Here is a 21,348-nt window from a genome sequence, read left to right on the forward strand (position 1 = left end):
TTAGCTTCCACCTGATCCCTGTTCATATTACCTCACTTCCCCTGCACTTCTTGTTGCCTTGTGCCAGTGAAAGCGTTTAGTGTTGTCCAAAGCCTGTGTTCCAGATCTCCTGCTATCCTCATTGACTACGAACCTTGCCGCCTGCCCCGACCTTCTGCTACGTCTGACCTTGCCTCTGCCTAGTCCTTCTGTCCCACGCCTTCTCAGCAGTCAGCGAGGTTGAGCCGTTGCCGGTGGATACGACCTGGTTGCTACCGCCGCAGCAAGACCATCCCGCTTTGCGGCGGGCTCTGGTGAAAAGCAGTAGCAACCCTAGAACCGGTCCACCGACACGGTCCACGCCAATGCCTCGCTGACACAGAGGATCCACATCCAGCCTGCCGAATCGTAACACCAGTTTTGCCTTGTAAAATATTAATCAGTGACATTTCATAAAGCTAATTTCTTTATCTATCATTATCTTAAAGCTAGACCCAACCTGGACTATTGCCAAGCCATAAGAAGTCACCAGGGACCCTTTAAGAGGTTTGTGCAATGAAAGGTCAGTCTTTTGCGGGCTCATTATAATAAAAGATCTTTGACATGTAAGCGACTACTTAAAATAGGGATCCTATGGGACAATATATATATAAAGGGATCCTATGGGACTATATATAAAGACAAATAAATAAAAGGAAAATACACAACACAATATACAGCTACAGCTCCCTGTTCTACTGTAAGTTTCAACACTATTCATGGCATAAGGATGTGAATACAGCTAAAAGTGAGTACCCCCTCCTCTGGAATCCAGGCTACTGAGCCGAAAGTCCAGTGCCCCAGATTCCCATGGGTAATCTCCTTGAGGAAGGGGGTTTATGTACAACTATAAATGGTTTAATATTTTAAGATATTGATGAAGGTGATGGTGGTCTAGTCAGGATAATGAAGAAAAAAATAATAAAAATAATAATTGCAATAATAATTTTGAAGCTTTTTACCTTTGATATTTCATCCTTTGAAGAGTTGCTTTGTTTATAAAAATTCTCTCTCTCATTTATCATGTGCAGCTCGAGAATGTCTCTAAGAAGTTTTAAAAGAGAACTGGTAAACTCAAGACATGGCAAACCTTGAAGTTTCTGTCACAGATTTTTTATATTTATGTTGATATGTGAGTTTGCTTTGCTCAGCAGGCTTTTACATGCCTATATGAAAGATTATACCATGCTATAATATGAAATGGGCAATAGTTCATTAGAATGCACTCCTTATTTTATACTGTGCACTGCTATATTGTCTGTAAAGATTGAGGAAACCATGAGTATTTCAAATATAAAATACATTTAGTATGCTGGTCAATTTTTGGCAAAGTGTTCTCATTTCGTCTTTCTCACTACAGACGATAAAATGTTTTATGCAAGGAATCAAGTACAGTATTCTCCCACCAGTTGATTGCCACATTGTCACTGTTGTGTTAAAGTGTCCCTGTCAACTGTTTTGATCAGTCTGGGTCTGCGTGTTTAGATCCTAACGATCATTAGAACAAGTGGGAGAAAGAATAGAGCTGTGCGCTTCCCTTCCCGGCTTACGATCTCTGTCCAGGTGCACCAGACTGGCTCTATAGACTTAGAATGGGGCCCATCTAATGCGAATGGACGGAGATCACAGTCAGCCAGGGACATGTCAAAAGTGTTGTTCAATGACAGGGACACTTTAAAGCCAATGTGCTCTTTTAACATACAACTCACATTTTGTTTGAGGTATCCATTGACTGTTTCATTTGTACGTCTAGTTTATTTGTCAGTCTTCCATGTGAAGCTTGCAAAAGTAAAATTTTGCCCCTTATAGAAGATATGTTCTGAAAAAAAAAAGAAGAAACAACTGGTACAATATTCCCTGTAATTGATCACATACAATGTCTACAAAACTTCTGTGGTTGCCAGATTCATCCCTTAACCTTTTGGGGACGGAGGGCGTACTTAAGGACGGAGGGCGTACCTAAAGGATAGAAGCGAGGTGGCAGGATGCCACCTCCTCCTATCCCCTGCCATTGGTCGCTCAGGACTGACTGACCAATGGCAGTTGGGGGCAGGGGGGGATAAAATCAATTTCCCCAGCTCTGCCCACCGAACGAAGTCCGTCAGAGCGGGGGTAATTACCGAAGCAGCAGCGGTACGGACATCGATCAGCGGCAGCAGAGACATCATGCAGCGCCAGCTGCAGGAGCAGTGCGAACGGAAAATAGCCTTCTTAATGTTGCAAAACTACAACTCCCAGCATGCCCACACAGCCAAAGGCTGTCTGGGCATGCTGGGAGTTGTAGTTTTGCAACATCTGGAGGGCCACAGTTTGGAGACCACTGTGTAGTGGTCTCCAAACTGTGGTCCTCCAGATGTTACAAAACTACAACTTTCAGCATGCACTGACTCTACAGGCATGCTGGGAGTTGTAGTTCTGCAACATCTGAAGGGCCAGATATTGCAGAACTACACTACCCAGCATCCCTGATTGTCTGGGCATGCTGGGAGTTGTAGTTTTGCAACATCTGAGGTGGCACAGTTTGGAGACCACTATATGGTGGTCTCCAAGCTGTAGCCCTCCAGATGTTGCAAAGCTACAATTCTCCCGCCCGTGTGAATGTACTCTAAAAACACTACACTAACACAAAATAAAAAAGTAAAACGCTACATACATACCCTTACACACCTTACATACCCCCCCCCCCCCCCAATAAAAATGAAAATCGTCTCATACGGCAGTGTTTCCAAAACTGAGCCTCCAGCTGCTGCAAAACAACAACTCCCAGTATTGCCAGACGGCTATTGACTGTCCTGGCATATTGGGAGTTTTGCAACAGCTGGAGGCACCCTGCTTGGGAAACACTGCCGTCCGGGTCCGCCCCTATTGCATGGCGCTCTCTCAATTCGGAGCCCTGTCGTATTTCAAGAAAACAGTTTAGGGCCACATATGGGGTATTTCCGTACTCAGGAGAAATTGCATTACAAATTTTGGGGGGATTTTTCTCCTTTTTCCCCTTATGAAAAGGAAAAGTTAGGGGCAATACCAGTATGTTAGTGTCAAAAAATAAAAACATTTACACTAACATGCTGGTGTTGCCCCATACTTTTAATTTTCACAAGAGGTAAAAGGAGAAAAAGACCCCCAAAATTTGTAATGCAATTTCTCCTGAGTATGGAAATACCCCATATGTGGACGTAAAATGCTCTGCAGGTGCACAACAGGGATCAGGAGCGAGAGCGTCATGTACATTTGAGGCCTAAATTGGTGATTTGCACAGGGGTCACCGGCATCACCGGCAGAGCATTTTATGTCCACATATGGGGTATTTCCGTACGCAGGAAAAATTGCATTACAAATTTTGGGGGTCTTTTTCTCCTTTTACCTCTTGTAAAAATTAAAAGTATGGGGCAACACCAGCATGTTAGTGTAAATTTTTTTTAATTTTCTTACACTAACATACTGGTGTAGCCCCCAACTTTTCCTTTTCCTTTTCATAAGGGCAAAATTTGTAACGCAATTTCTCCTGAGTACGGAAATGGCTGATTTGTCCCCATTTTGGAAACTACACCCCTTAAGGAATGTAACAAGGGGTATAGTGAGCCTTAACACCCCACAGGTCTTTGACAAATTTTCGTTAAAGTTGGACGTAAAAATAAAAAATTTGTGTTTTTTCCCCCCTGAAATGCTGGTGTTACCCATTTTCACAAGGGGTAATAGGAAAAAAGACCCCCAAAATTTGTAACACCATGTCTTCTGAGTATATAAATACCCCATAAGTGGACATAAAGTGCTCTGCTGGCAAACTACAATGCTCAGAAGAGAAGGAGCGTCATTGGCCTTTTGGAGAGAGAATTAGACCGGAATTGAAGGCCATGTGCGTTTACAAAGCCCCCATGGTGCCAGAACAGTGGACCCCCCACATGTGACCCCATTTTGGAAACTACACCCCGCATGTAATGTAATAAGGGGTACAGTGAGCATTTACACCCTACAGGTGTCTGATAGATTTTTTGAACAGTCGTACGTAAAAATTAAAAAAATTTAAACTTTCATTTGCACAGCCCACTGTTCCAAAGATTTGTCAAACGCCAGTAGGGTGTAAATGCTCACTGCACCCCTTATTAAATTCTGTGAGGGGTGTAGTTTCCAAAATATGGTCACATGTGGGGGCGGTCCACTGTTCTGGCACCATGGGGGCTTTGGAAACACACATGGCCCCCGACTTCAATTCCAACCAAATTCTCTCTCCAAAAGCCATTTGGCGCTCCTTCTCTTCTGAGCATTGTAGTTCGCACGCAGAGCACTTTATATCCACATATGAGGTATTTCCATACTCATGAAAGAAAGCCCCAAAAAATTTGTAACACCATTTCTTCTATTACCCCTTGTGAAAATGAAAAATTTGGGGTAACACCAGCATTTTATTGAATTTTTTTTTTTTTTTTATATATTTTCAAGTCCCACTTTAACGAAAGTTCGTCAATCACCTGTGGGGTGTAAAGGCTCACTTTACCCAATGTTAGGTTCCTTGAGGGGTGTAGTTTCCAAAATAGTGTGTCATGTGGGAGTTTTTTACTGTCCTGGCATCATGGGTCTTCCTAAATGCGACATGCCCCCAAAAACCATTTCAGCAAAATTCGCTCTCCAAAAGCCCAATGTCGCTCCTTCCCTTCTGAGCCCTCTACCGTGTTTCTCCAAAAATAGGACCGGGTCTTATATAAATTTTAGCCCCAAAAAACACACTAGGGCTAATTTTCAGGGTAGGGCTTATTTATTTATGGTACATTGAACAACATGGCGGTTCCACGGTATTTACCCCCCCCCCCCCCCATTATCATCATGTGATATGCGCGAGCTGCGCATATCACATGATGATAAGGGGGGGGTGTAAATGCACCCCAACGTCCCTAACCCCCCCACCCCTGCCAGTTTATCAGCCCAGCGCTGCACCCCATAATCCCCACATCGGGGTACTGATCATTTGTCACCCGCGAGCGCAGCTTCTCTCCCCCCCTGCCAAATAATTATTAGCCGCTGCGCTGTATCTATTCCTGTGCCCGGGCTGCAAATATTAAAAAGCAATCTTTAACTTACCTTCGTCCTCCGTTCCCCCGTTGCTAAGGCACCGGCCTCATGGTCCCTCCACTGTTCTGGCTGCTTCCTGGTGTTGTGACATCTCAGAGCCTTCAGCCTATCACCGGCCGCAGCGATGTCCCACCTCGGCCGATGATAGGCTGAGCCGACTGTCATGTAAGAAGCCGGCCGGCAAGCGAGAACAGCGGAGGACAGCGAGGCCGGTTCCTTAGCAACGGGGGACGAAGGTAAGTTAAAGATTGCTTTTTAATATTTGCAGCCCGGGCATTGTCTAGGTCAGTGGTCTTCAACCTGCGGACCTCCAGATGTTGCAAATATTTGCAACATCTGGAGGTCCACAGGTTGGAGACCACTGGTCTAGATCTTATTATCGGGGTAGGGCTTATATTGCAGTCCACCCCGATAATCCGGCTAGGGCCTATTTTCGGGTAGGTACTATTTTTGGGGAAACACAGAGCACTTTACATCCACCTATGAGGTATTTCCTTTCTCGAGAGAAATGGGGTTACAAATTTTGGGGGCATTTTCTCCTATTACTCCTTGTGAAAATGAAAAGTTTGGGGTAATACCAGCATTTTAGTGTTAAAAATCAAATTTTTCGTTTTCACGTCTCATTTTAACGAAAGTTTGTCAATCACCTGTGGGGTATAAAGACTCAATTTACCCCTTGTTACTTTCATTGAGGGGTGTAGTTTCCAAAATAGTGTGCTATGTGTTTATTTTTACTGTTCAGGCATCATGGGGGTTCCTAAATGCAACATGTCCCCCAAAAACCATTTCAGCAAAATTCGCTCTCCAAAATGTTATTGTCACTCCTTCCCTTCTGAGCACTCTACTGCACCCACAGAGCACTTTACATCCACATATGAAGTATTTCCTTACTCAAGAGAAAATGAATTACAAGTTTTTGGGGGCCTTTTTAACTTTTACCCCTTGTAAAAATGAAAAAACTGGGGCTACAATAACATGTTAGTGTAAAAAATTGATATTTAGATTTTTCTGCTCCATTTTGCTGCTATTCCTGTGAAACACCTAAAGGGTTAACAAACTCTTTGAATGTCATTTTGAATGCTTTGAGGGGTTCGGTTTTTATAATGGGGCCATTATAGGGGATTTCCAACATAAAGACCCTCATTAGAGATGAGCGAACTTACAGTAAATTCGATTTGTCACAAACTTCTCGGCTCGGCAGTTGATGTCTTTTCCTGCATAAATAAGTTCAGCTTTCAGGTGCTCCGGTGGGCTGGAAAAGGTGGATACAGTCCTAGGAGACTCTTTCCTAGTAATGTATCCACCTTTTCCAGCCCACCGGAGCACCTGAAGGCTGAACTAATTTACGCAGGATAAGTCATCAACTGCCGAGCCGAGAAGTTCGTGACGAATTGAATTTACTGTAAGTTTGCTCATCTCTAACCCTCATATTCACTTCAAAACTTAACTGGTCCCTGAAAAATTCAGATTTTGAAATTTTCGGGAAAAATTGAAAAATTGCTGCTATACTTTGAAGCCCTCTGATGTCTTCAAAAAGTAAAAACATGTTAACTTTATGATACCAACATAAAGTTAACATATTGTATATATGAATCAATGTGTAATTTATTTGACATGTCCTTTTTCCTTACAAACAGAGTGCTTCAAAGTAAAAAAAAATGCATAATTTTCTATTTTTTCCAGAAATTTTGGAATTTTTCACCAAGAAATGATGCAAGTATCGACGAAAATTTACCACTAACATAAAGTAGAATATGTCACAAAAAGACAATCTCAGAATCAAATTTATAAGTAAAAGCATTCCAGAATTATTAATGCTTAAAGTGACAGTGGTCAGATTTGAAAATGCTCCCGTCCTTAGGGTCATAATGGGCTCCTTCCCCAAGGGGTTAATCATTGACTGTGCAGTGCTAAAGACAGAAAAAGAACAGCTCTCACAACTTCACAGGACAACCAGAAAACCAATACTATTTCCTTAAATTATATGTTTTATTAATGACATGAGGCCACTGCTGCTGCATTTAAATATGCAGTACCACATGTTGCTGCTGATCCACTAGGAAAATTTCTGTTAGGCCTTACACAACATGGGAACTACTATGGGGATGATAAGTCACAAATCATTTTAATTTGGAAACAAAGGTAAGCAAACACTTAATATGCAACACAGATTTTAAGGAATAACATGCTGGGTCTCACTGCTGTTTAAAACTGAGAAGTGGACCAGCCCAATGTATCTGACGGTCCAAAGTAGATTTTAGATATTATGCTTGTATCCCTATCTGTTTTTCACATCTTACCTCCTTCTCCATGGTTATTTTCTCTTCCACATCAAACAGCACTGACCTCCTCTGACTGAGATATACTTTCTTTTCTGCATTTCTGGCATTTTGTATTTCAGTTTTTCTTTGTGTTTCTGCAATCTAGACAACCAAAAATAACCATATATTATATACCAGGTATTTATGCTTATTTTACTCACATTTTGTTCACTAGGGTTTTTTTACGTGCCTTCACAGCATATATTTTAGGCTATGTTCACATCTTTGCTATAAAATTCAGTCAGGATTAATTTTATCACTGTTAAACAGCTTAGAATACAGCACTATTCTTACCAAAGGAAGCACTAAAAAGTGCATAGACATATTTTATTACAACTCAATGTGGTCATTGAGTTGCCATTTAGATTAACACAATATTGGAATTTTCTTAGGAATCCTTGTTATAGCAAATCTAAGTAGCTAGCTGTTTATTATAGATGCCTATAACAGTTTGCATGGACAAACCACCATGAAAAAGCTATAGTGCTGTAGCTAGATATCAAGACTTTATAGTATTCTAAACATCCCTGACCTAATTTACAGTTTTACTTCCAAGAAAAAAGTTTGGGGCTTGCACACTTTCTTATTAACCTCTTCCCGCAAAATTAGGTACATGTATGTGGCGATTAAGGCTGACTTGCCGCATCACCATGTACATATACTTGATGTGTGGCATGTACCGCCGGGCACTGAGACAGTTTAGTGAGCTTAGCTGTGCAGCACAATCCTGAAGCTGGCCAGAGACCAATCGCAGTGGTCCCCAGCAATCGCTCCTATTGGTCCATTAGTACTGACAGACCAATAGGAGTGACACTTGTGGGGTCTCCTCCCCCCCTCTTCATTGCTTCGGACAGTGAAGCAATCGGAGGAGAGAAGAGGCTTTGCCAGGGAAGGTCAGTTGCGCTCCAATCGTGAGTTTACTCTATAGATGCTGTCATCGGTGTGACATCAGCGTCTATTAGGGTTACACAAGGAGGGAGCTCCCTCTGTTCCTAGTTAGCGCTCTGCAAAGTGATAGCAGAGTGCCGATGATTGTCAGGCCTCCGTTGTCACAGGTACGGAAGCCGATCAGCCTCTACCTAAGGTTTAGTCTGATCTGCTATTCTATGCCTGTCAGTGTATCACTGGCAGCCATGGGCATAATATAGTGGAGTACAGATGTGTACTCCACTGTATTATGTGTATGATCAGTAATAGAAAGAGTCATGTGTAAAAAAAATAGCAAAATACAATAAAAATGTTTACATTTATATATATATATATATATATATATATATATTGTAAGTATATTACACACCCAAAAATAGTCCCACTGCAAAGGTCCCAGCCACCTAAAACGAGTCCGCACACAATTGCATCGGTGAAAAAATAAAAAGTTACGGCTCTCAGAATAAGGCCCCTTACAAACTTTTTTTTTTTTTTTAAACAAAAATTGTTTTTATGGTATCAATGTAATAAAATATAAAAATATAAGAATACTGACTGTATTTCAAGCTGAAACAGAAAATAATATGGGTACACTAAGAGTACAGCCACATATGGCATATGTGCTGCAAATTTTTACATGGAATTTTAAGTGAGGAAAACCCAAAGCATTTACAGTACCAGCAATGCAGATGAGATTTCAAGGAATATCATTCACATGGTGCTGAATAAATTAAAAATGTCCACATTAAAATTGATTTGCAGTGTGTACCATATGTTAAATTAGTATGTGAAATTTTAAAAGGGAAAGTCAAAACCAGCAATAAATTGTCAGTGTTGAGGATTTTCCTTCACACAACTTCAAATTTTTGGTACATTGATATATATATATTTTTACTTTGCGTCATCCCAAAATCCACACAATTTGCTGTAGATTTTCCACTGTGAGACTTGGTGCTTAAAATATATATAAAGCTAGTTTTAATAATCTACAAAAAGTTGACCAAAAAAAGTTACATCTTATGAATATGTGTACCTCAGCCATTAATTTTTCTTTCTCCTCAATGAACTGCTGTCTTTCTATTGCTAAATCCTCTTCTAGGTCTTCAGTTCGGTTCTGATATTCAATTACGGCTTCTTCGGCTTCTTTACGTTTGTTGTGGGTCTCGTTCACAAGAATGCTTTGATAGGCTTTGCCTGCCATCTGCTGGTTTAGTAAATCAACAGCTTCTTGATGTTTGTCCCATAACATTTCTCCCTGTTGACTACCAAAAATTAAAGTCATCATATACAGACACAGCAAAAGTTTGGTACCTTTCTGTTAAAGACAGAACAAACCCACAATGCTCACTGAAATATCTTAAAACTGACAAAGGTAATAGACAAAAATGTACTGAAAATTAACTGATAAAAATCAGACATTACTTTTGAAACATGGTTCAACAGAATCCTTTTAAAAAACAAAATAGTAGAAATGTTCTGGCCAAAAATGATGGTCCTTGAACTAAATATTTTGTTGCACAACCTTTTGAGGCAGTTATTGCTATAAAGAAATTTTTACAACTCTCAATGAGACTTCTGCACTTGTTTACAGGCATCTTGGCCCACTTCTCAAAAGATACTGCTCCAGTGGTCTCATCTGTGAAGGTGTCTTCCACAGATGTTCAATAGGATTCAGATCAGGGTTCATAAAAGCCAATTCAGAATAGTCCAATGTTTTGCTATTAGCCATTATTGTGTGTTTTTAGCTGTGTGTTTTCGGTCATTATCCTGTTGAAGGACATGTTACCTGCTACTGAGACCAAGCATCCTGACACTGGGTAGCACTGCTTACTGAGTAAGCTGTCAATAATTGAGTATGACTTCCCACCGGACTCCTAACGCCAGAGAAAGCAGGCATTGATATTTTCAGTTACTAGGTATACATATTGTATTTATGGTAAATACAGAGACCACTCGCTGGGGTTGGCCGAGGAGCGACTGAGAAAGTCCGCCTCCCAACTTTTCACTCTTGGTATGTGAATCGCTGAGATGGAGGAAACTCTGAGCTCTGCCCAGAGAAGAATCTTAGAGACCTCGGCCATCGCTGCTGAGCTGGCGATTGATATACGCCACAGCTGTGAAGTTGAACAATTGGACACAAACAGGAGAGTCCTGGAGAAGGTGCTCCCAATGGCACAGGCAAAGATAGATTGCCCAGAGTTCCAGGGTGTTGATCGAGAGAAGGGCTTCTAGGGAGGACCAAAGGCCCTGGACTGTCCGGTCCCTGAAGACTCCTCCCCATCCACTGAGGCTGGCATCCGTTGTGATGACTTGCCAGTGGAGGGGCAGAAAGGATTGCCCTTGATGCAGAAGAGGGGACCGAAGCCACCACAGGAGGGACTGGCGAGTCCTGGGAGGAAGGATGAGCCTGCGATCGAGGGATAGCGGAGACTTGTCCCACCAAGACAGGAGAGAAATTTGAAGAGGTCAATAGTGAAACTGGGCAAAAGGAACAGCTTCCATGCCACCACCATCTGACCCAGGACCTCCATGCAGAACCGAATGGGGACTGGAACAGGGCGTCGGAGAATCCGAACTCCTCATAATAGAGCAAGATGTTTGTCCGGTGGAAGCCAAATCCGGACGGACGCAGTGTCGAACTGGAGTCCCAGGAAGATTAGAGACTAGGTGGGAGTCAGGTTGGACTTGTCCTGATTGATCACCCAGCCGAAACGGGACAAGGTCTGAAGAGTGAGACGGAGACTCTCTTGATTCTGGGCCTTTGTTGGAGCCTTGACCAAGAGGTCGTCCAGGTAGGGAATCACTGATACACGCGGTGCACGCAGGAGGGCAATCACTGCCTCCAGGACCTTGGTGAAGACCCTCGGAGCAGTGGCCAGTCCAAAAGGAGGGGCCACAAACTGAAAATGGCCCTCTGGAACTGCAAAGTGAAGATATCACTGATGTGCTGGAAAAATGGGGATGTGGAGGTAGGCATCTCGGATGTCCACCAAGGAAAGAAACTCCCCTTGATCCATGGATGCCACTACAGAATGGAGAGACTCCATACGGAAATGACTGAGGAATAGGTGGCGGTTGAGGCGCTTCAGATCCAAGATAGGGCAGACGGAACCCCTTCTCTTGGGGACCACAAACAGGTTGGAATAGAAACCGGAAAAATGCTCCTTTGGAGGAACTTTGAACCATCACTCCCTGAGCGAGAAGGGTCAGAAGTGCACCCCAAAAGGCCCCTGCCAAAGAAGGGGAATGGGGGGGTCGGGAAAGAAAAAAGCGAGAAGCAAACTCGATTCAATAGCCGTTGGAAAAGACATGTCGGACCCAGGAGTCCTGCACATGGGCAGACCAAACGTCCCAGAAGAGTGACAAACGCCCTCCCACCCGAGAAGAATCTTCGAGTGGGGGCGTCCCTTCAGGCAGAGGGAGGTTTACCGGTGTCTGATTTGGCCGTGAAACAGCCGGAACGGTTACCCGATTTCCAGGAAGGACGGGCCTTGAAAGAAAGAGCCTTCTTGTCCTGTGAGGGTGTCGGTCTGGTCGCCCTACTGGAGCCATAGGACCGAAAAGACCAAAAGGAGGTCGATTTCCATCTGGAGACAGTACTGCTAGACTTATTCTGTGGTAATAAGGAACACTTACTTACAGTCGCCTCTGAGATAATCTCATCCAGGCGTTTTCCAAACAGCCGAGACCCAGTAAAGGGAAGCTCCGTGAGAGACTTGGAAGCGGCATCAGCGTTCCAGGCTTTGAGCCACATGGAAAGACGAAGTGCCACCAGACTACCTGTGGCAAAAGCCATACAACGGGCCGACTGCATAGAAGCAGAGCACAAATAGTCTCCAGCATTGGAGAGTTGAAGTGCCAGATCCGCCATATCCTCTGCAGGGACCCCTGATAGAATACCCTGGCGGAATTGAGAAGCCCAGACAGAAAGGGCTTTTGACACCCAAGCAGAAGCAAAGGCAGAGAGTAAAGAGGAACCTGCTGCTTCAAAGGCAAATTTTGACAGGTTTTCAATCCTCTTGTCTGCCGGATCCTTAAAGGAAGCTACATCTGCCAAAGGCAGAGTAGTCGCTTTTGACATGCAGGATACAGGAGGATCCACGGTTGGTGGAGATGTTCATCTTGCAATGAGGTCCTGGGCAAAAGGAAATTGTGCCTGAACCTTCTTAGTCCCTTGAAAACTCTAGTCTGGATGCTTCCAGGCTGTTTCCAGTAAGGTGTCAAACTCAGCATGAGAGCTGAAAACCTTAGGCGAGGGACGGGAGCGGTGAAAGGAAACTTCTGGAGCTGTGTCCGAAGTTCCTGGGTCCTCTTGGTGAAAGGTGTCCCTAATGGCCGAGACCAAGTTGTCTACCATGTCGAAAGTGCCGGTTCGGTCCTCTGAGTCAGAGGCAGATCCTGAAGCTTCATCTTCCAGTTCCCCAGGAGAGTGGGAGCGGGTGGAGGCAGCCTTGAAAGAACGCGAAACGGACCTGGTACAGAGATCTGGAGACCTAGAATGGCGACCAGGAGAAGGGCCCTTAGAAGAGTTTTGGGATGCCTGGGAAGAGGGGCGATACCTATGAGGAGAGCGCCTATTCCTGCTTTCAGACTCTGGAGACGAGCCAGAGGACAAATCCCTAGGGCGCTTGTGAGAGCGCCTAAGATAAGGAAAAGGCGAGCGAGCCTTCCTGGAGGGCTGGTGTAAGGCAGACTTCTCCAATGGAGTCACCACGGAACTGGAGACCTGCGCCAAGTCAGAAATAGACTGGTAGAGGGAAGACATCCACTCCGGAGGGAGAGCAGAGCCCACAGGTTCTAGTGGAATGTCCTGGAAACATATACCAGGAGGGCCGGGGGGGGGGGGGGGGGGGGCGCAGTGGTGCAGGCAGGACAAATAGGTTCAGCTGAACCACAAGGCATTTTAATTTTGCAGCCTATGCAGGCATAATAGGTGACCAGGGCCCCAGGTAACTGTCTGGAGGGGGGGGGGGGGGCAGTTCTGGGTTCGGACATAGTGCAAGCAAAATAAAATTAAGCAGTCTCACCCCAGTGTCTGTGCCCCTCAGGAATAGAAGAAGCAGGCTGTGTGAGGGAATACCAGTCCTCAGCAGAGAGAGAGAGACAGGAGGGGGAGGAGGGCTAGTCCAATAGGAAGGAGGGGGCCAGACCAGTACCAGTCAGGCTCCCATTGGCTAAAAATCGACCCCTGCAGCGAGCGCACCTCGCTGATAGGCAGATAAGCTGGCCCTGAATATGCACGCAGAAACGCCATAGGCCGGAATCCCCGCTGGCTAAAAGTGGGCGGGGCTAAGCTCCGTGAAGCGAAGTGCCCTGAGCTCCAAAAAACTAAGGAGAGTGAGGCCAGGAGAAGGAGAACCATCAGCAGCACGCGAAACAGAGCTGCCGACAGGGTATAGAAAGCCTGGCGCTCCGGTCGCATCACATCAGATGTGGCCGAAGCAAAAATGCCAGTGCATGCTCACCAGGCAATGCTGAATACATACTGTGTAAAATGTCTATAAAAACAGTCTTGCACCACTGAATCGTCCCCAAAATTCAGAATAGCAGAGCAGAGGCTATCCATACAAAGAATAAAAAGGAGAAAAGGTAAGTCCGGCACTGCAATCCACAGATATAGTCTATGGGAGACTGGAGCAAGGTAATGACACCGGGGTGGCTATTCGGGGGTGCAATCCAGTGAGGAGCAACACAGCAAACAATCTTCAGAGTAAAGAAATAAGATGCACTCACCCAAGCCTATGTCGTTCGGCAAACTTTATTCTTAGTACATAAAAGGCACAGCGGGTAGATACCGGAGGAGCAACCTCGTAGCAAAGGCTGCGAGGTTGCTCCTCCTGTATCTACCCACTGTGCCTTTTATGTACTAAGAATAATGTTTGCCGAACGACATAGGCTTGGGTGAGTGCATCTTATTTCTTTACTCTGAAGATTGTTTAAGGAATAAAAAGGAGTGGTCTCCAAATAGGGGGGCTACAGAGGTTGAGAATCCTGAGAAACCTCAAAGAAAAGGGAAAAAATACTCACCTTTGTCCTTAGAAAACTTACCTAATGAAGTCTTCAGTCAGCTATTAAACCCCTGCATAATGCTGGGCTGAGACAGCGAGATGAGCAGGGAGGTAGGGGGACCCGGACCTAGAGGTACAACGGCGCTGACCGGTGGCGAGAAGGGGTTGACAGTACATGACTTGATGTCTGTGCCCCTTTTACGCAAATGGGGAAACAGTAAACGCTATGTGCCTGAGACCCCACTTGAAAAAAGAGAAACAAAAGGGAGAGAAAATTCTAACTATACATCCCTAATCTCAAAAACAAGAAAAAAACAAGCAACCAGGTCTGGAGCTCCAGACCTGTGTCTGCCTCCACAGACACTAAGCTAAAACTGATTAGATCAGGTGCCTGTAGGTGGGTATATCCTGCTGGGAGGGGCTAACTTTTCTTGTTGCCTAGTGTCAAGCCTCCTTGTGACAGCAGCATATACCCATGGTCTGTGTCCCCCCAATGGAGCTGATTGGGAAAAACATTTAAAAAAAAACATTGCCTTGGCAATAATATATACAAGTAGTTGATGGTTCAATCAAAAGAAAAATGCATATTTTTTAGAACACTACTTATATTTTAGTTTACTACTTATTTTTATTGATCTGCTGTTAGCTGCTGATATGGTAAACACTGAAAAGACCCAGCAGTTGTTTCTTAGACAGAACGGATTACCAAGTGCATACAAATACATAGTACTATAGCCATTATGTGGAAAATCTATTAATATATAAGGGTTATATACACTGCTCAAAAAATAAAGGGAACACTAAGATAACACATCCTAGATCTGAATGAATGAACTAATCATATGAAATACTTTCGTCTTTACATAGTTGAATGTGCTGACAACAAAATCACACAAAAATTATCAATGGAAATCAAATTTATCAACCCATGGAGGTCTGGATATGGAGTCACACTCAAAATCAAAGTGGAAAACCACACTACAGGCTGATCCAACTTTGATGTAATGTCCTTAAAACAAGTAAAAAATGGGGCTCAGTAGTGTGTGTGGCCTCCACGTGCCCGTATGACCTCCCAACAACGCCTGGGCATGATCCTGATGAGTCTGTGGTGCAACATGGCGTTGGTGGATGGAGCGAGACATGATGTCCCAGATGTGTTCAATCTGATTCAGGTCTGGGGAACGGGTGGGCCAGTCCATAGCATCAATGCCTTCCTCTTGCAGGAACTTCTGACACACTCCAGCCACATGAGGTCTAGCATTGTCTTGCATTAGGAGGAACCCATGGCCAACCACACCAGCATATGGTCTCACAAGGGGTCTGAGGATCTCATCTTTGGTACCTAATGGCAGTCAGGCTACCTCTGGCAAGCACATGAAGGGCCTTGCGGCCCCCAAAGAAATGCCACCCCATACCATTACTGACCCACCGCCAAACCGATCATGCTGGAGGATGTTGCAGGCAGCAAAACGTTCTCCACCGCGTCTACAGATTCTGTCACGTCTGTCCCATGTGCTCAGTGTGAACCTGCTTTAATCTGTGAAGAGCACAGGGCGCCAGTGGCGAATTTGCCAAACTTGGTGTTCTCTGGCAAATGCCAAACGTCCTGTACGGTGTTGGGCTGTAAGCACAACCCCCACCTGTGGACGTCGGGACCTCATACCACCCTCATTGAGTCTGTTTCTGACTGTTTGAGTGGACACATGCACATTTGTGGCTTGTTGGAGGTCATTTTGCAGGGCTCTGGCAGTGCTCCTCCTTGCACAAAGGCGTAGGTAGCTGTCCTGCTGCCGGGTTGTTGCCATCCTACGGCCTCCTCCACGTCTCCTGATGTACTGGCCTGCCTCCTGGTAGCGTCTCCATGCTCTGGACACTACGCTGACAGACACAGCAAACTTTCTTGCCACAACTCACATTGATGTGCCATCTTGGATGAGCCACTTGTGTGGGTTATAGACTCCGCCTTATGCTACCACTAGAGTGAAAGCACCGCCAGCATTCAAAAGTGACCAAAACATCAGCCAGGAAGCATAGGAACTGAGAAGTGGTCTGTGGTCACACCTGAAGAACCACTCCTTTATTGGGAGCGTCTTGCTAATTGCCTATAATTTCCACCTGCTGTCTGTTTTATTTGCACAACAGCATGTGAAATTGATTGTCAATCAGTGTTGCTTCCTGAGTGGACAGTGTGATTTCACAGAAGTGTGATTGACTTGGAGTTACATTGTGTTGTTTAAGTGTTCCCTTTATTTTTTTTTAGCAGTGATTTATTATTGCATATTTTTATGTTGCGGACATATGAAAGTATTCTGTACATACAGTTGAAACCAGAAGTTTACATACACTATATAAAAAGACACATATGCCTGTTTTTCTCACTATCTGACATGAAATCAGAATAAACCTTACTCGTTTTAGGTCAATTAGGATTAGCAAAATTATTTATATTTGCCAAATGCCAGAATAATGAGAGAGAAAAAATTTTAAGGCATTTTTATTAATTTCTACAAAGTCAAATGTTTACATACACTAGGATTACTATGCCTGTAAACAATTTGGGACAGCCCATATGATGTCATGTATTTGAAATGATATGATAGTTAATTAGAGACACACCTGTGGATGTATTTTAATGCACACCAGAAACACACTGCTTCTGTGCGTAACATAATGGGAAAGTCTAAAGAAATCAGCCAAGATATCATGAAGAGAATGGCTTAAAAATTCTCTCTCTCTCATTATTCTGGCATTTGGCAAATATAAATATTTTGGTAATCCTAATTGACCTAAAACAGGTAAGGTTTATTCTGATTTAAAGGAGATGTCCGGTGCAGACTTTTTCTATTTCATCCTGCCCGGGTGGCAAAAAAAGAGAAAACAAACTTTCACTTACCTTCCTACGTTCCCCCGGAGCTCTGCAACAGCTGATCGTTCGGCCGGGCTGTTTACTTCCTACTTCCATTAGCCCGGTACGTCACACGGCGCTTCAGCCTATCACCAGCCAAGGCGGGACATCGCGGCCGGTGATAGGCTGAAGTGCTGTGTGACATACTGGGCTAAGGGAAGTAGGAAGGAGACAGCCCGGCCGAACGATCAGCTGTTGCGAAGCTCCGGGGGAACGTAGGAAGGTAAGTGGAAGTTTGTTTTGTCTTTTTTTGCAGCCTGGGCAGGACGGAATAGAAAAAGTCTGCACTGGAGAACTCCTTTAATGTCAAATAGTGAGAAAAACATGCATAAGTGTATTTTTATATAGTGTATGCAAACTGCTGGTTTTAACTATACTTTACTGATAAAGCAGGTATATTTTATACCACTAAGACAGCGTCAATGACTCTTCATAGCCACTTACCTAAGCTATACAAAGAGTTCAAAGTCATTCAATTTACCTCATATATTCATTCATCTCTTCAAGTTCTTTTTGCTTTCTTTCAGTTTTTTCCAGCTGCTCCCTGATCTGTTTCAGTTCATTCTCTAAGTGAAGTCTCTCTGCAGCAATGGACTCACGAGCGCTTCTAACTGCATCTAGTAATAGTAAACCCATTCCCCTGTCACTCATCACACAATCACATATTAATGTGTTTCTGGTAAATACTGTATATCTTAGATTACACTGATCAGCCAGAACATTAAAACCACTGACAGGTGATGTGAATAACATAGATCACATGTGACAATAGTGGCTGTAAAGGGGAGAGATCAGGCATCCAGTACAGTCAGTTCTTAAAGTTGATCTGGTAGAAGTAGACTTAACGGGCCAGCGTAAGAATTAGTGCATGTCCAAAATGGCAGATCTTGTGTAGTGTTCCCAGTACAATAAGTGTAGCAAAAAAGGACAACTAGTGAGTCAGTAACAAGGTTATGGGTGTCCATGCCCATCAGGCATCTTGAGGGGGGCATATGCCTTCCCTGGCCAGTCCCCTAGCGTGTAGTTATGGCTGTGGGGATACCTCAAGATGCCCCAGTCCGAAAGGAGAACAAAAAGAAATGTGAATGACTCCGATCAGAGAAGATGTCGCTTGTTAGTCACTGGATGTAACTGTTATCACTTATACAGTCTGCAGCGCCTGTATACAGCTGGTATCTACCATTATATGGTCACTGTATGGTTGTCATGTGGCAGTGTATACCGGTATTATTGGTACTATTGGTCTTGGTATACTGGATTCACTTTCCAAACTACATTAGAAAAAGGCTTTTATTCTGTGTTGCAAAATGTTGTTCCCAAGCGCCTTAAGAGCTAAGGGCTGGAATGCCTGTTCACTCCCCCTTCTATCCCTGTCCAGCTTGATTGACAGTCAGCTGGAAGACAAACCCTGTTTCCAACCCTCGCACCTGTGAAAAACTTGTATGCCCAGAACAGGAACCAGATTTGAAAGCAGAGTTCAGCTTCCAGCTTACTGTCAGTGAAACAGGGAAGGGATGGGAGGAGGAGAAAAGATGCATTCCCGCCCTCAGCACTTCAGGGGCTTGAGAACTCCCCTTTGACATTTGGCACCAAAGGATAAGAGCATTTTTGTAACTTTTTGAAGCATAGACAGTTTATGAAATATACCATGTTGCCCTAACAGCTATAAAACAGTGTCAGCAGTTTGGAACAGGAATTGGCAGCTGACTGGTTTCCTTCAAAGTTAGGTGACTCCATGATACTGGTTCCTGATGTATGTAAAATCAATTAATAGATTGCAACTACTGGAAGTTACCTTCAATCTCTCTTGTGATGATTCTTGGCAGATGCACAGTTCGGTATCGTAATTTGCTGTTTTCTATAGTTGCCACTTCCAGAAGCTCCCGTGTATTCCTTCTTATGTCTTCCTAATTGGTGTAGAGAATAAAATTGCTCGCACATACCACATAAAAGGAAACTGCTCTATAGCTCTAGGGACTTGAATGTAATATATTGAAAGCACTTTTTTCTCATCCAGAAAGCATAAGCAACTTAATATAGGCCTTCCTTTTTCAATATGGCGGCCGCAATGTCGGAGTACACTGCGCATGCACGCGGCAACTCGCTCATCAATGTGTGGCTGTTCATAGCAACGGATTGCTGCTGCGACCAGGACACAGGGGGGGGAACAGCATACAACAGGGTCGGGTCACCAGTGGATCCGCAGAGTAATATACGCTGGGAATCCGTTACGTGTGACCCTACCCTTAAGGGGTATTTTAAGATTTTCTTCAGCCTTTGAGTCCATGATGCCAAGTTATAATACTGTGTAATATGCTTCTATTACCTTTGTGCACAGGACCCACATCCGGGAGTGCTGTAGTGCAAGTCTTTCTATTTTACTGTTGTCTCAACTATTCCCAGCATTCCATGTGACCAAAGACTATATGTCTGGGGCGCATGTCTATGCTGCAGGGAGTGGGTGGACAGAATTATTTAGTACTTAAAGTGGTACTGCGCCCCTAGACATCTTATCCCCTATCCAAAGGATAGGGGATAATATGTCTGATTGCGGGGGTCCCAGCGGCCCCGCAATCAGACATCTTATCCCCTATCCTTTGGATAGGGGATAAGATGTCTAGGGGCGGAGTACCACTTTATGTACTAAACTACTAACCCCCGCGATCTCTCCTGCAGCACCCTGTGTCATCTGCTGCATGGAGCAAACTTTGCTCCGTGCCTGATGACTGGCGATACAGAGGCCGGAGTATCATGATGTCATGCCCCCCCTTGTGACGTCACAGCCTGCCCCCTTAATGCAAGTCTATGGGAGGGTGCGTGGCGACCGTCTCGCCCACTCCCATAGACTTGTATTGAGGGGGCAGGCTGTGACATCACGAGGGGCCTGGGCCATGTCATCACAATACTCCGGCCCCTGTATCGCCAGTCATCAGGCACAAAGTGAAGTTTGCTTCATGAAGCAAATGACACAGGGTGCTGCAGGAGAGATCGCAGGGGTTCCCAGCGGCGATTAGACATCTTATCCCCAATCCTTTGGATAGGGGATAAGCTGTCTAGGGGCAGAGTACCCCTTTAATCCCTTCTACCCTGCTATCCACCCATCCACTGCAGCCTAGCAACACCCCCTGGAGACCATGTGACTTATAACATATAGTCTCTGGCAACATGGAATGCTGTAAAAGGTCAGAGACAACAGTAAAATAAAAAGACTTGCACTCCAGCACTTCCAGGTGAGAGTTCTATGCATGGAGGTAATAGAAGCATATTACACAGTATTATAACTTGGCATCATGCGCTCAAAGGCTGAAGAAATAAAGTCTTGGAATAGCCCTAGATTTGTCATCTAACAGTCCAGAATTTCTAAAACCCTAATGTTATTATTTGATGTAAAGCAGTCTACCATACGGGTTATTAAACTTTTCAATTCTAAGGTAGTTTTGTGATCTGTAATTTTTCATATTCCATTGCATCAGGTCCCGTTAACTCGAGATTATAGAATTTTTCTGTACATTCTACTACTGTTCATTTGAAGTGATTTACAAATATTAGATTTTCTGTTATACAGTACATGTCTTTAAATACTGTATATACACCATGTACTTGCCCATTCTTACCAGTTCCTTAACAGCATCTGCCACTGACATCAAGTGGTATGAAATGTCTTCGTCAAATCCTGGGTCTTTATCTTTTACGTGTTTCTCTAGATAAAACAAGCAGAATCTGAAACATTCAATCATGGTGGATTTGCTATAGATTTTCCTTTTACTACAAAGTGCTGTACATGGCTGGGCAATGGGGTTTTATAAAATCTCATTCAGGCTAGCTTTTAACCTGTTCTGTAATTGTTTTATTTTATTTTTTTTTATTTTTTTTTTAACGCCCAAAAATGCCACGACCAGATGTTAACTGAAAGTTAAAGGGGTACTCAGGGGAACTAAACCCATAACTAATAATTTCCCTCTCACTAACCTATTTAATTGTCTAAATATCATTCATTAGCTATATAAAGAGGTTTCTCCACTTTCAGGTGTCACTTACATGCAGTGAGTGAGAAAAATACGTAATCCAGCCATCCACCGTGTCTTGCTCCAAGTCTCTTTCT

At 44.0% G+C, this 21,348-nt stretch overlaps 1 protein-coding gene across 3 annotated transcripts in view; it reads right to left on the minus strand.

Annotated features, from left to right (window-relative positions):
* LOC130295512 (titin homolog) overlaps positions 1-21,348 on the minus strand; it is a 79,779-nt gene that overhangs the window by 51,660 nt on the left and 6,771 nt on the right. For all 3 annotated transcript variants that reach the window (XR_008848861.1, XM_056546347.1, XM_056546346.1), the window contains exons 2-8: positions 20,861-20,946; positions 19,042-19,153; positions 17,728-17,863; positions 9,367-9,595; positions 7,386-7,508; positions 1,728-1,837; positions 981-1,062 (exon numbers count right to left, since the gene is read on the minus strand). Coding sequence is in view for 2 of the 3 variants with exons in the window: in XM_056546346.1 (XP_056402321.1) it covers positions 981-1,062; positions 1,728-1,837; positions 7,386-7,508; positions 9,367-9,595; positions 17,728-17,863; positions 19,042-19,153; positions 20,861-20,946 (878 nt within the window). In the remaining variant the exon portion in view is untranslated. The remainder of the gene's footprint in view (positions 1-980; positions 1,063-1,727; positions 1,838-7,385; positions 7,509-9,366; positions 9,596-17,727; positions 17,864-19,041; positions 19,154-20,860; positions 20,947-21,348) is intronic.

This window comes from Hyla sarda, chromosome 11, assembly GCF_029499605.1.
Source record: "Hyla sarda isolate aHylSar1 chromosome 11, aHylSar1.hap1, whole genome shotgun sequence".
Classification (NCBI taxonomy): domain Eukaryota; kingdom Metazoa; phylum Chordata; class Amphibia; order Anura; family Hylidae; genus Hyla; species Hyla sarda.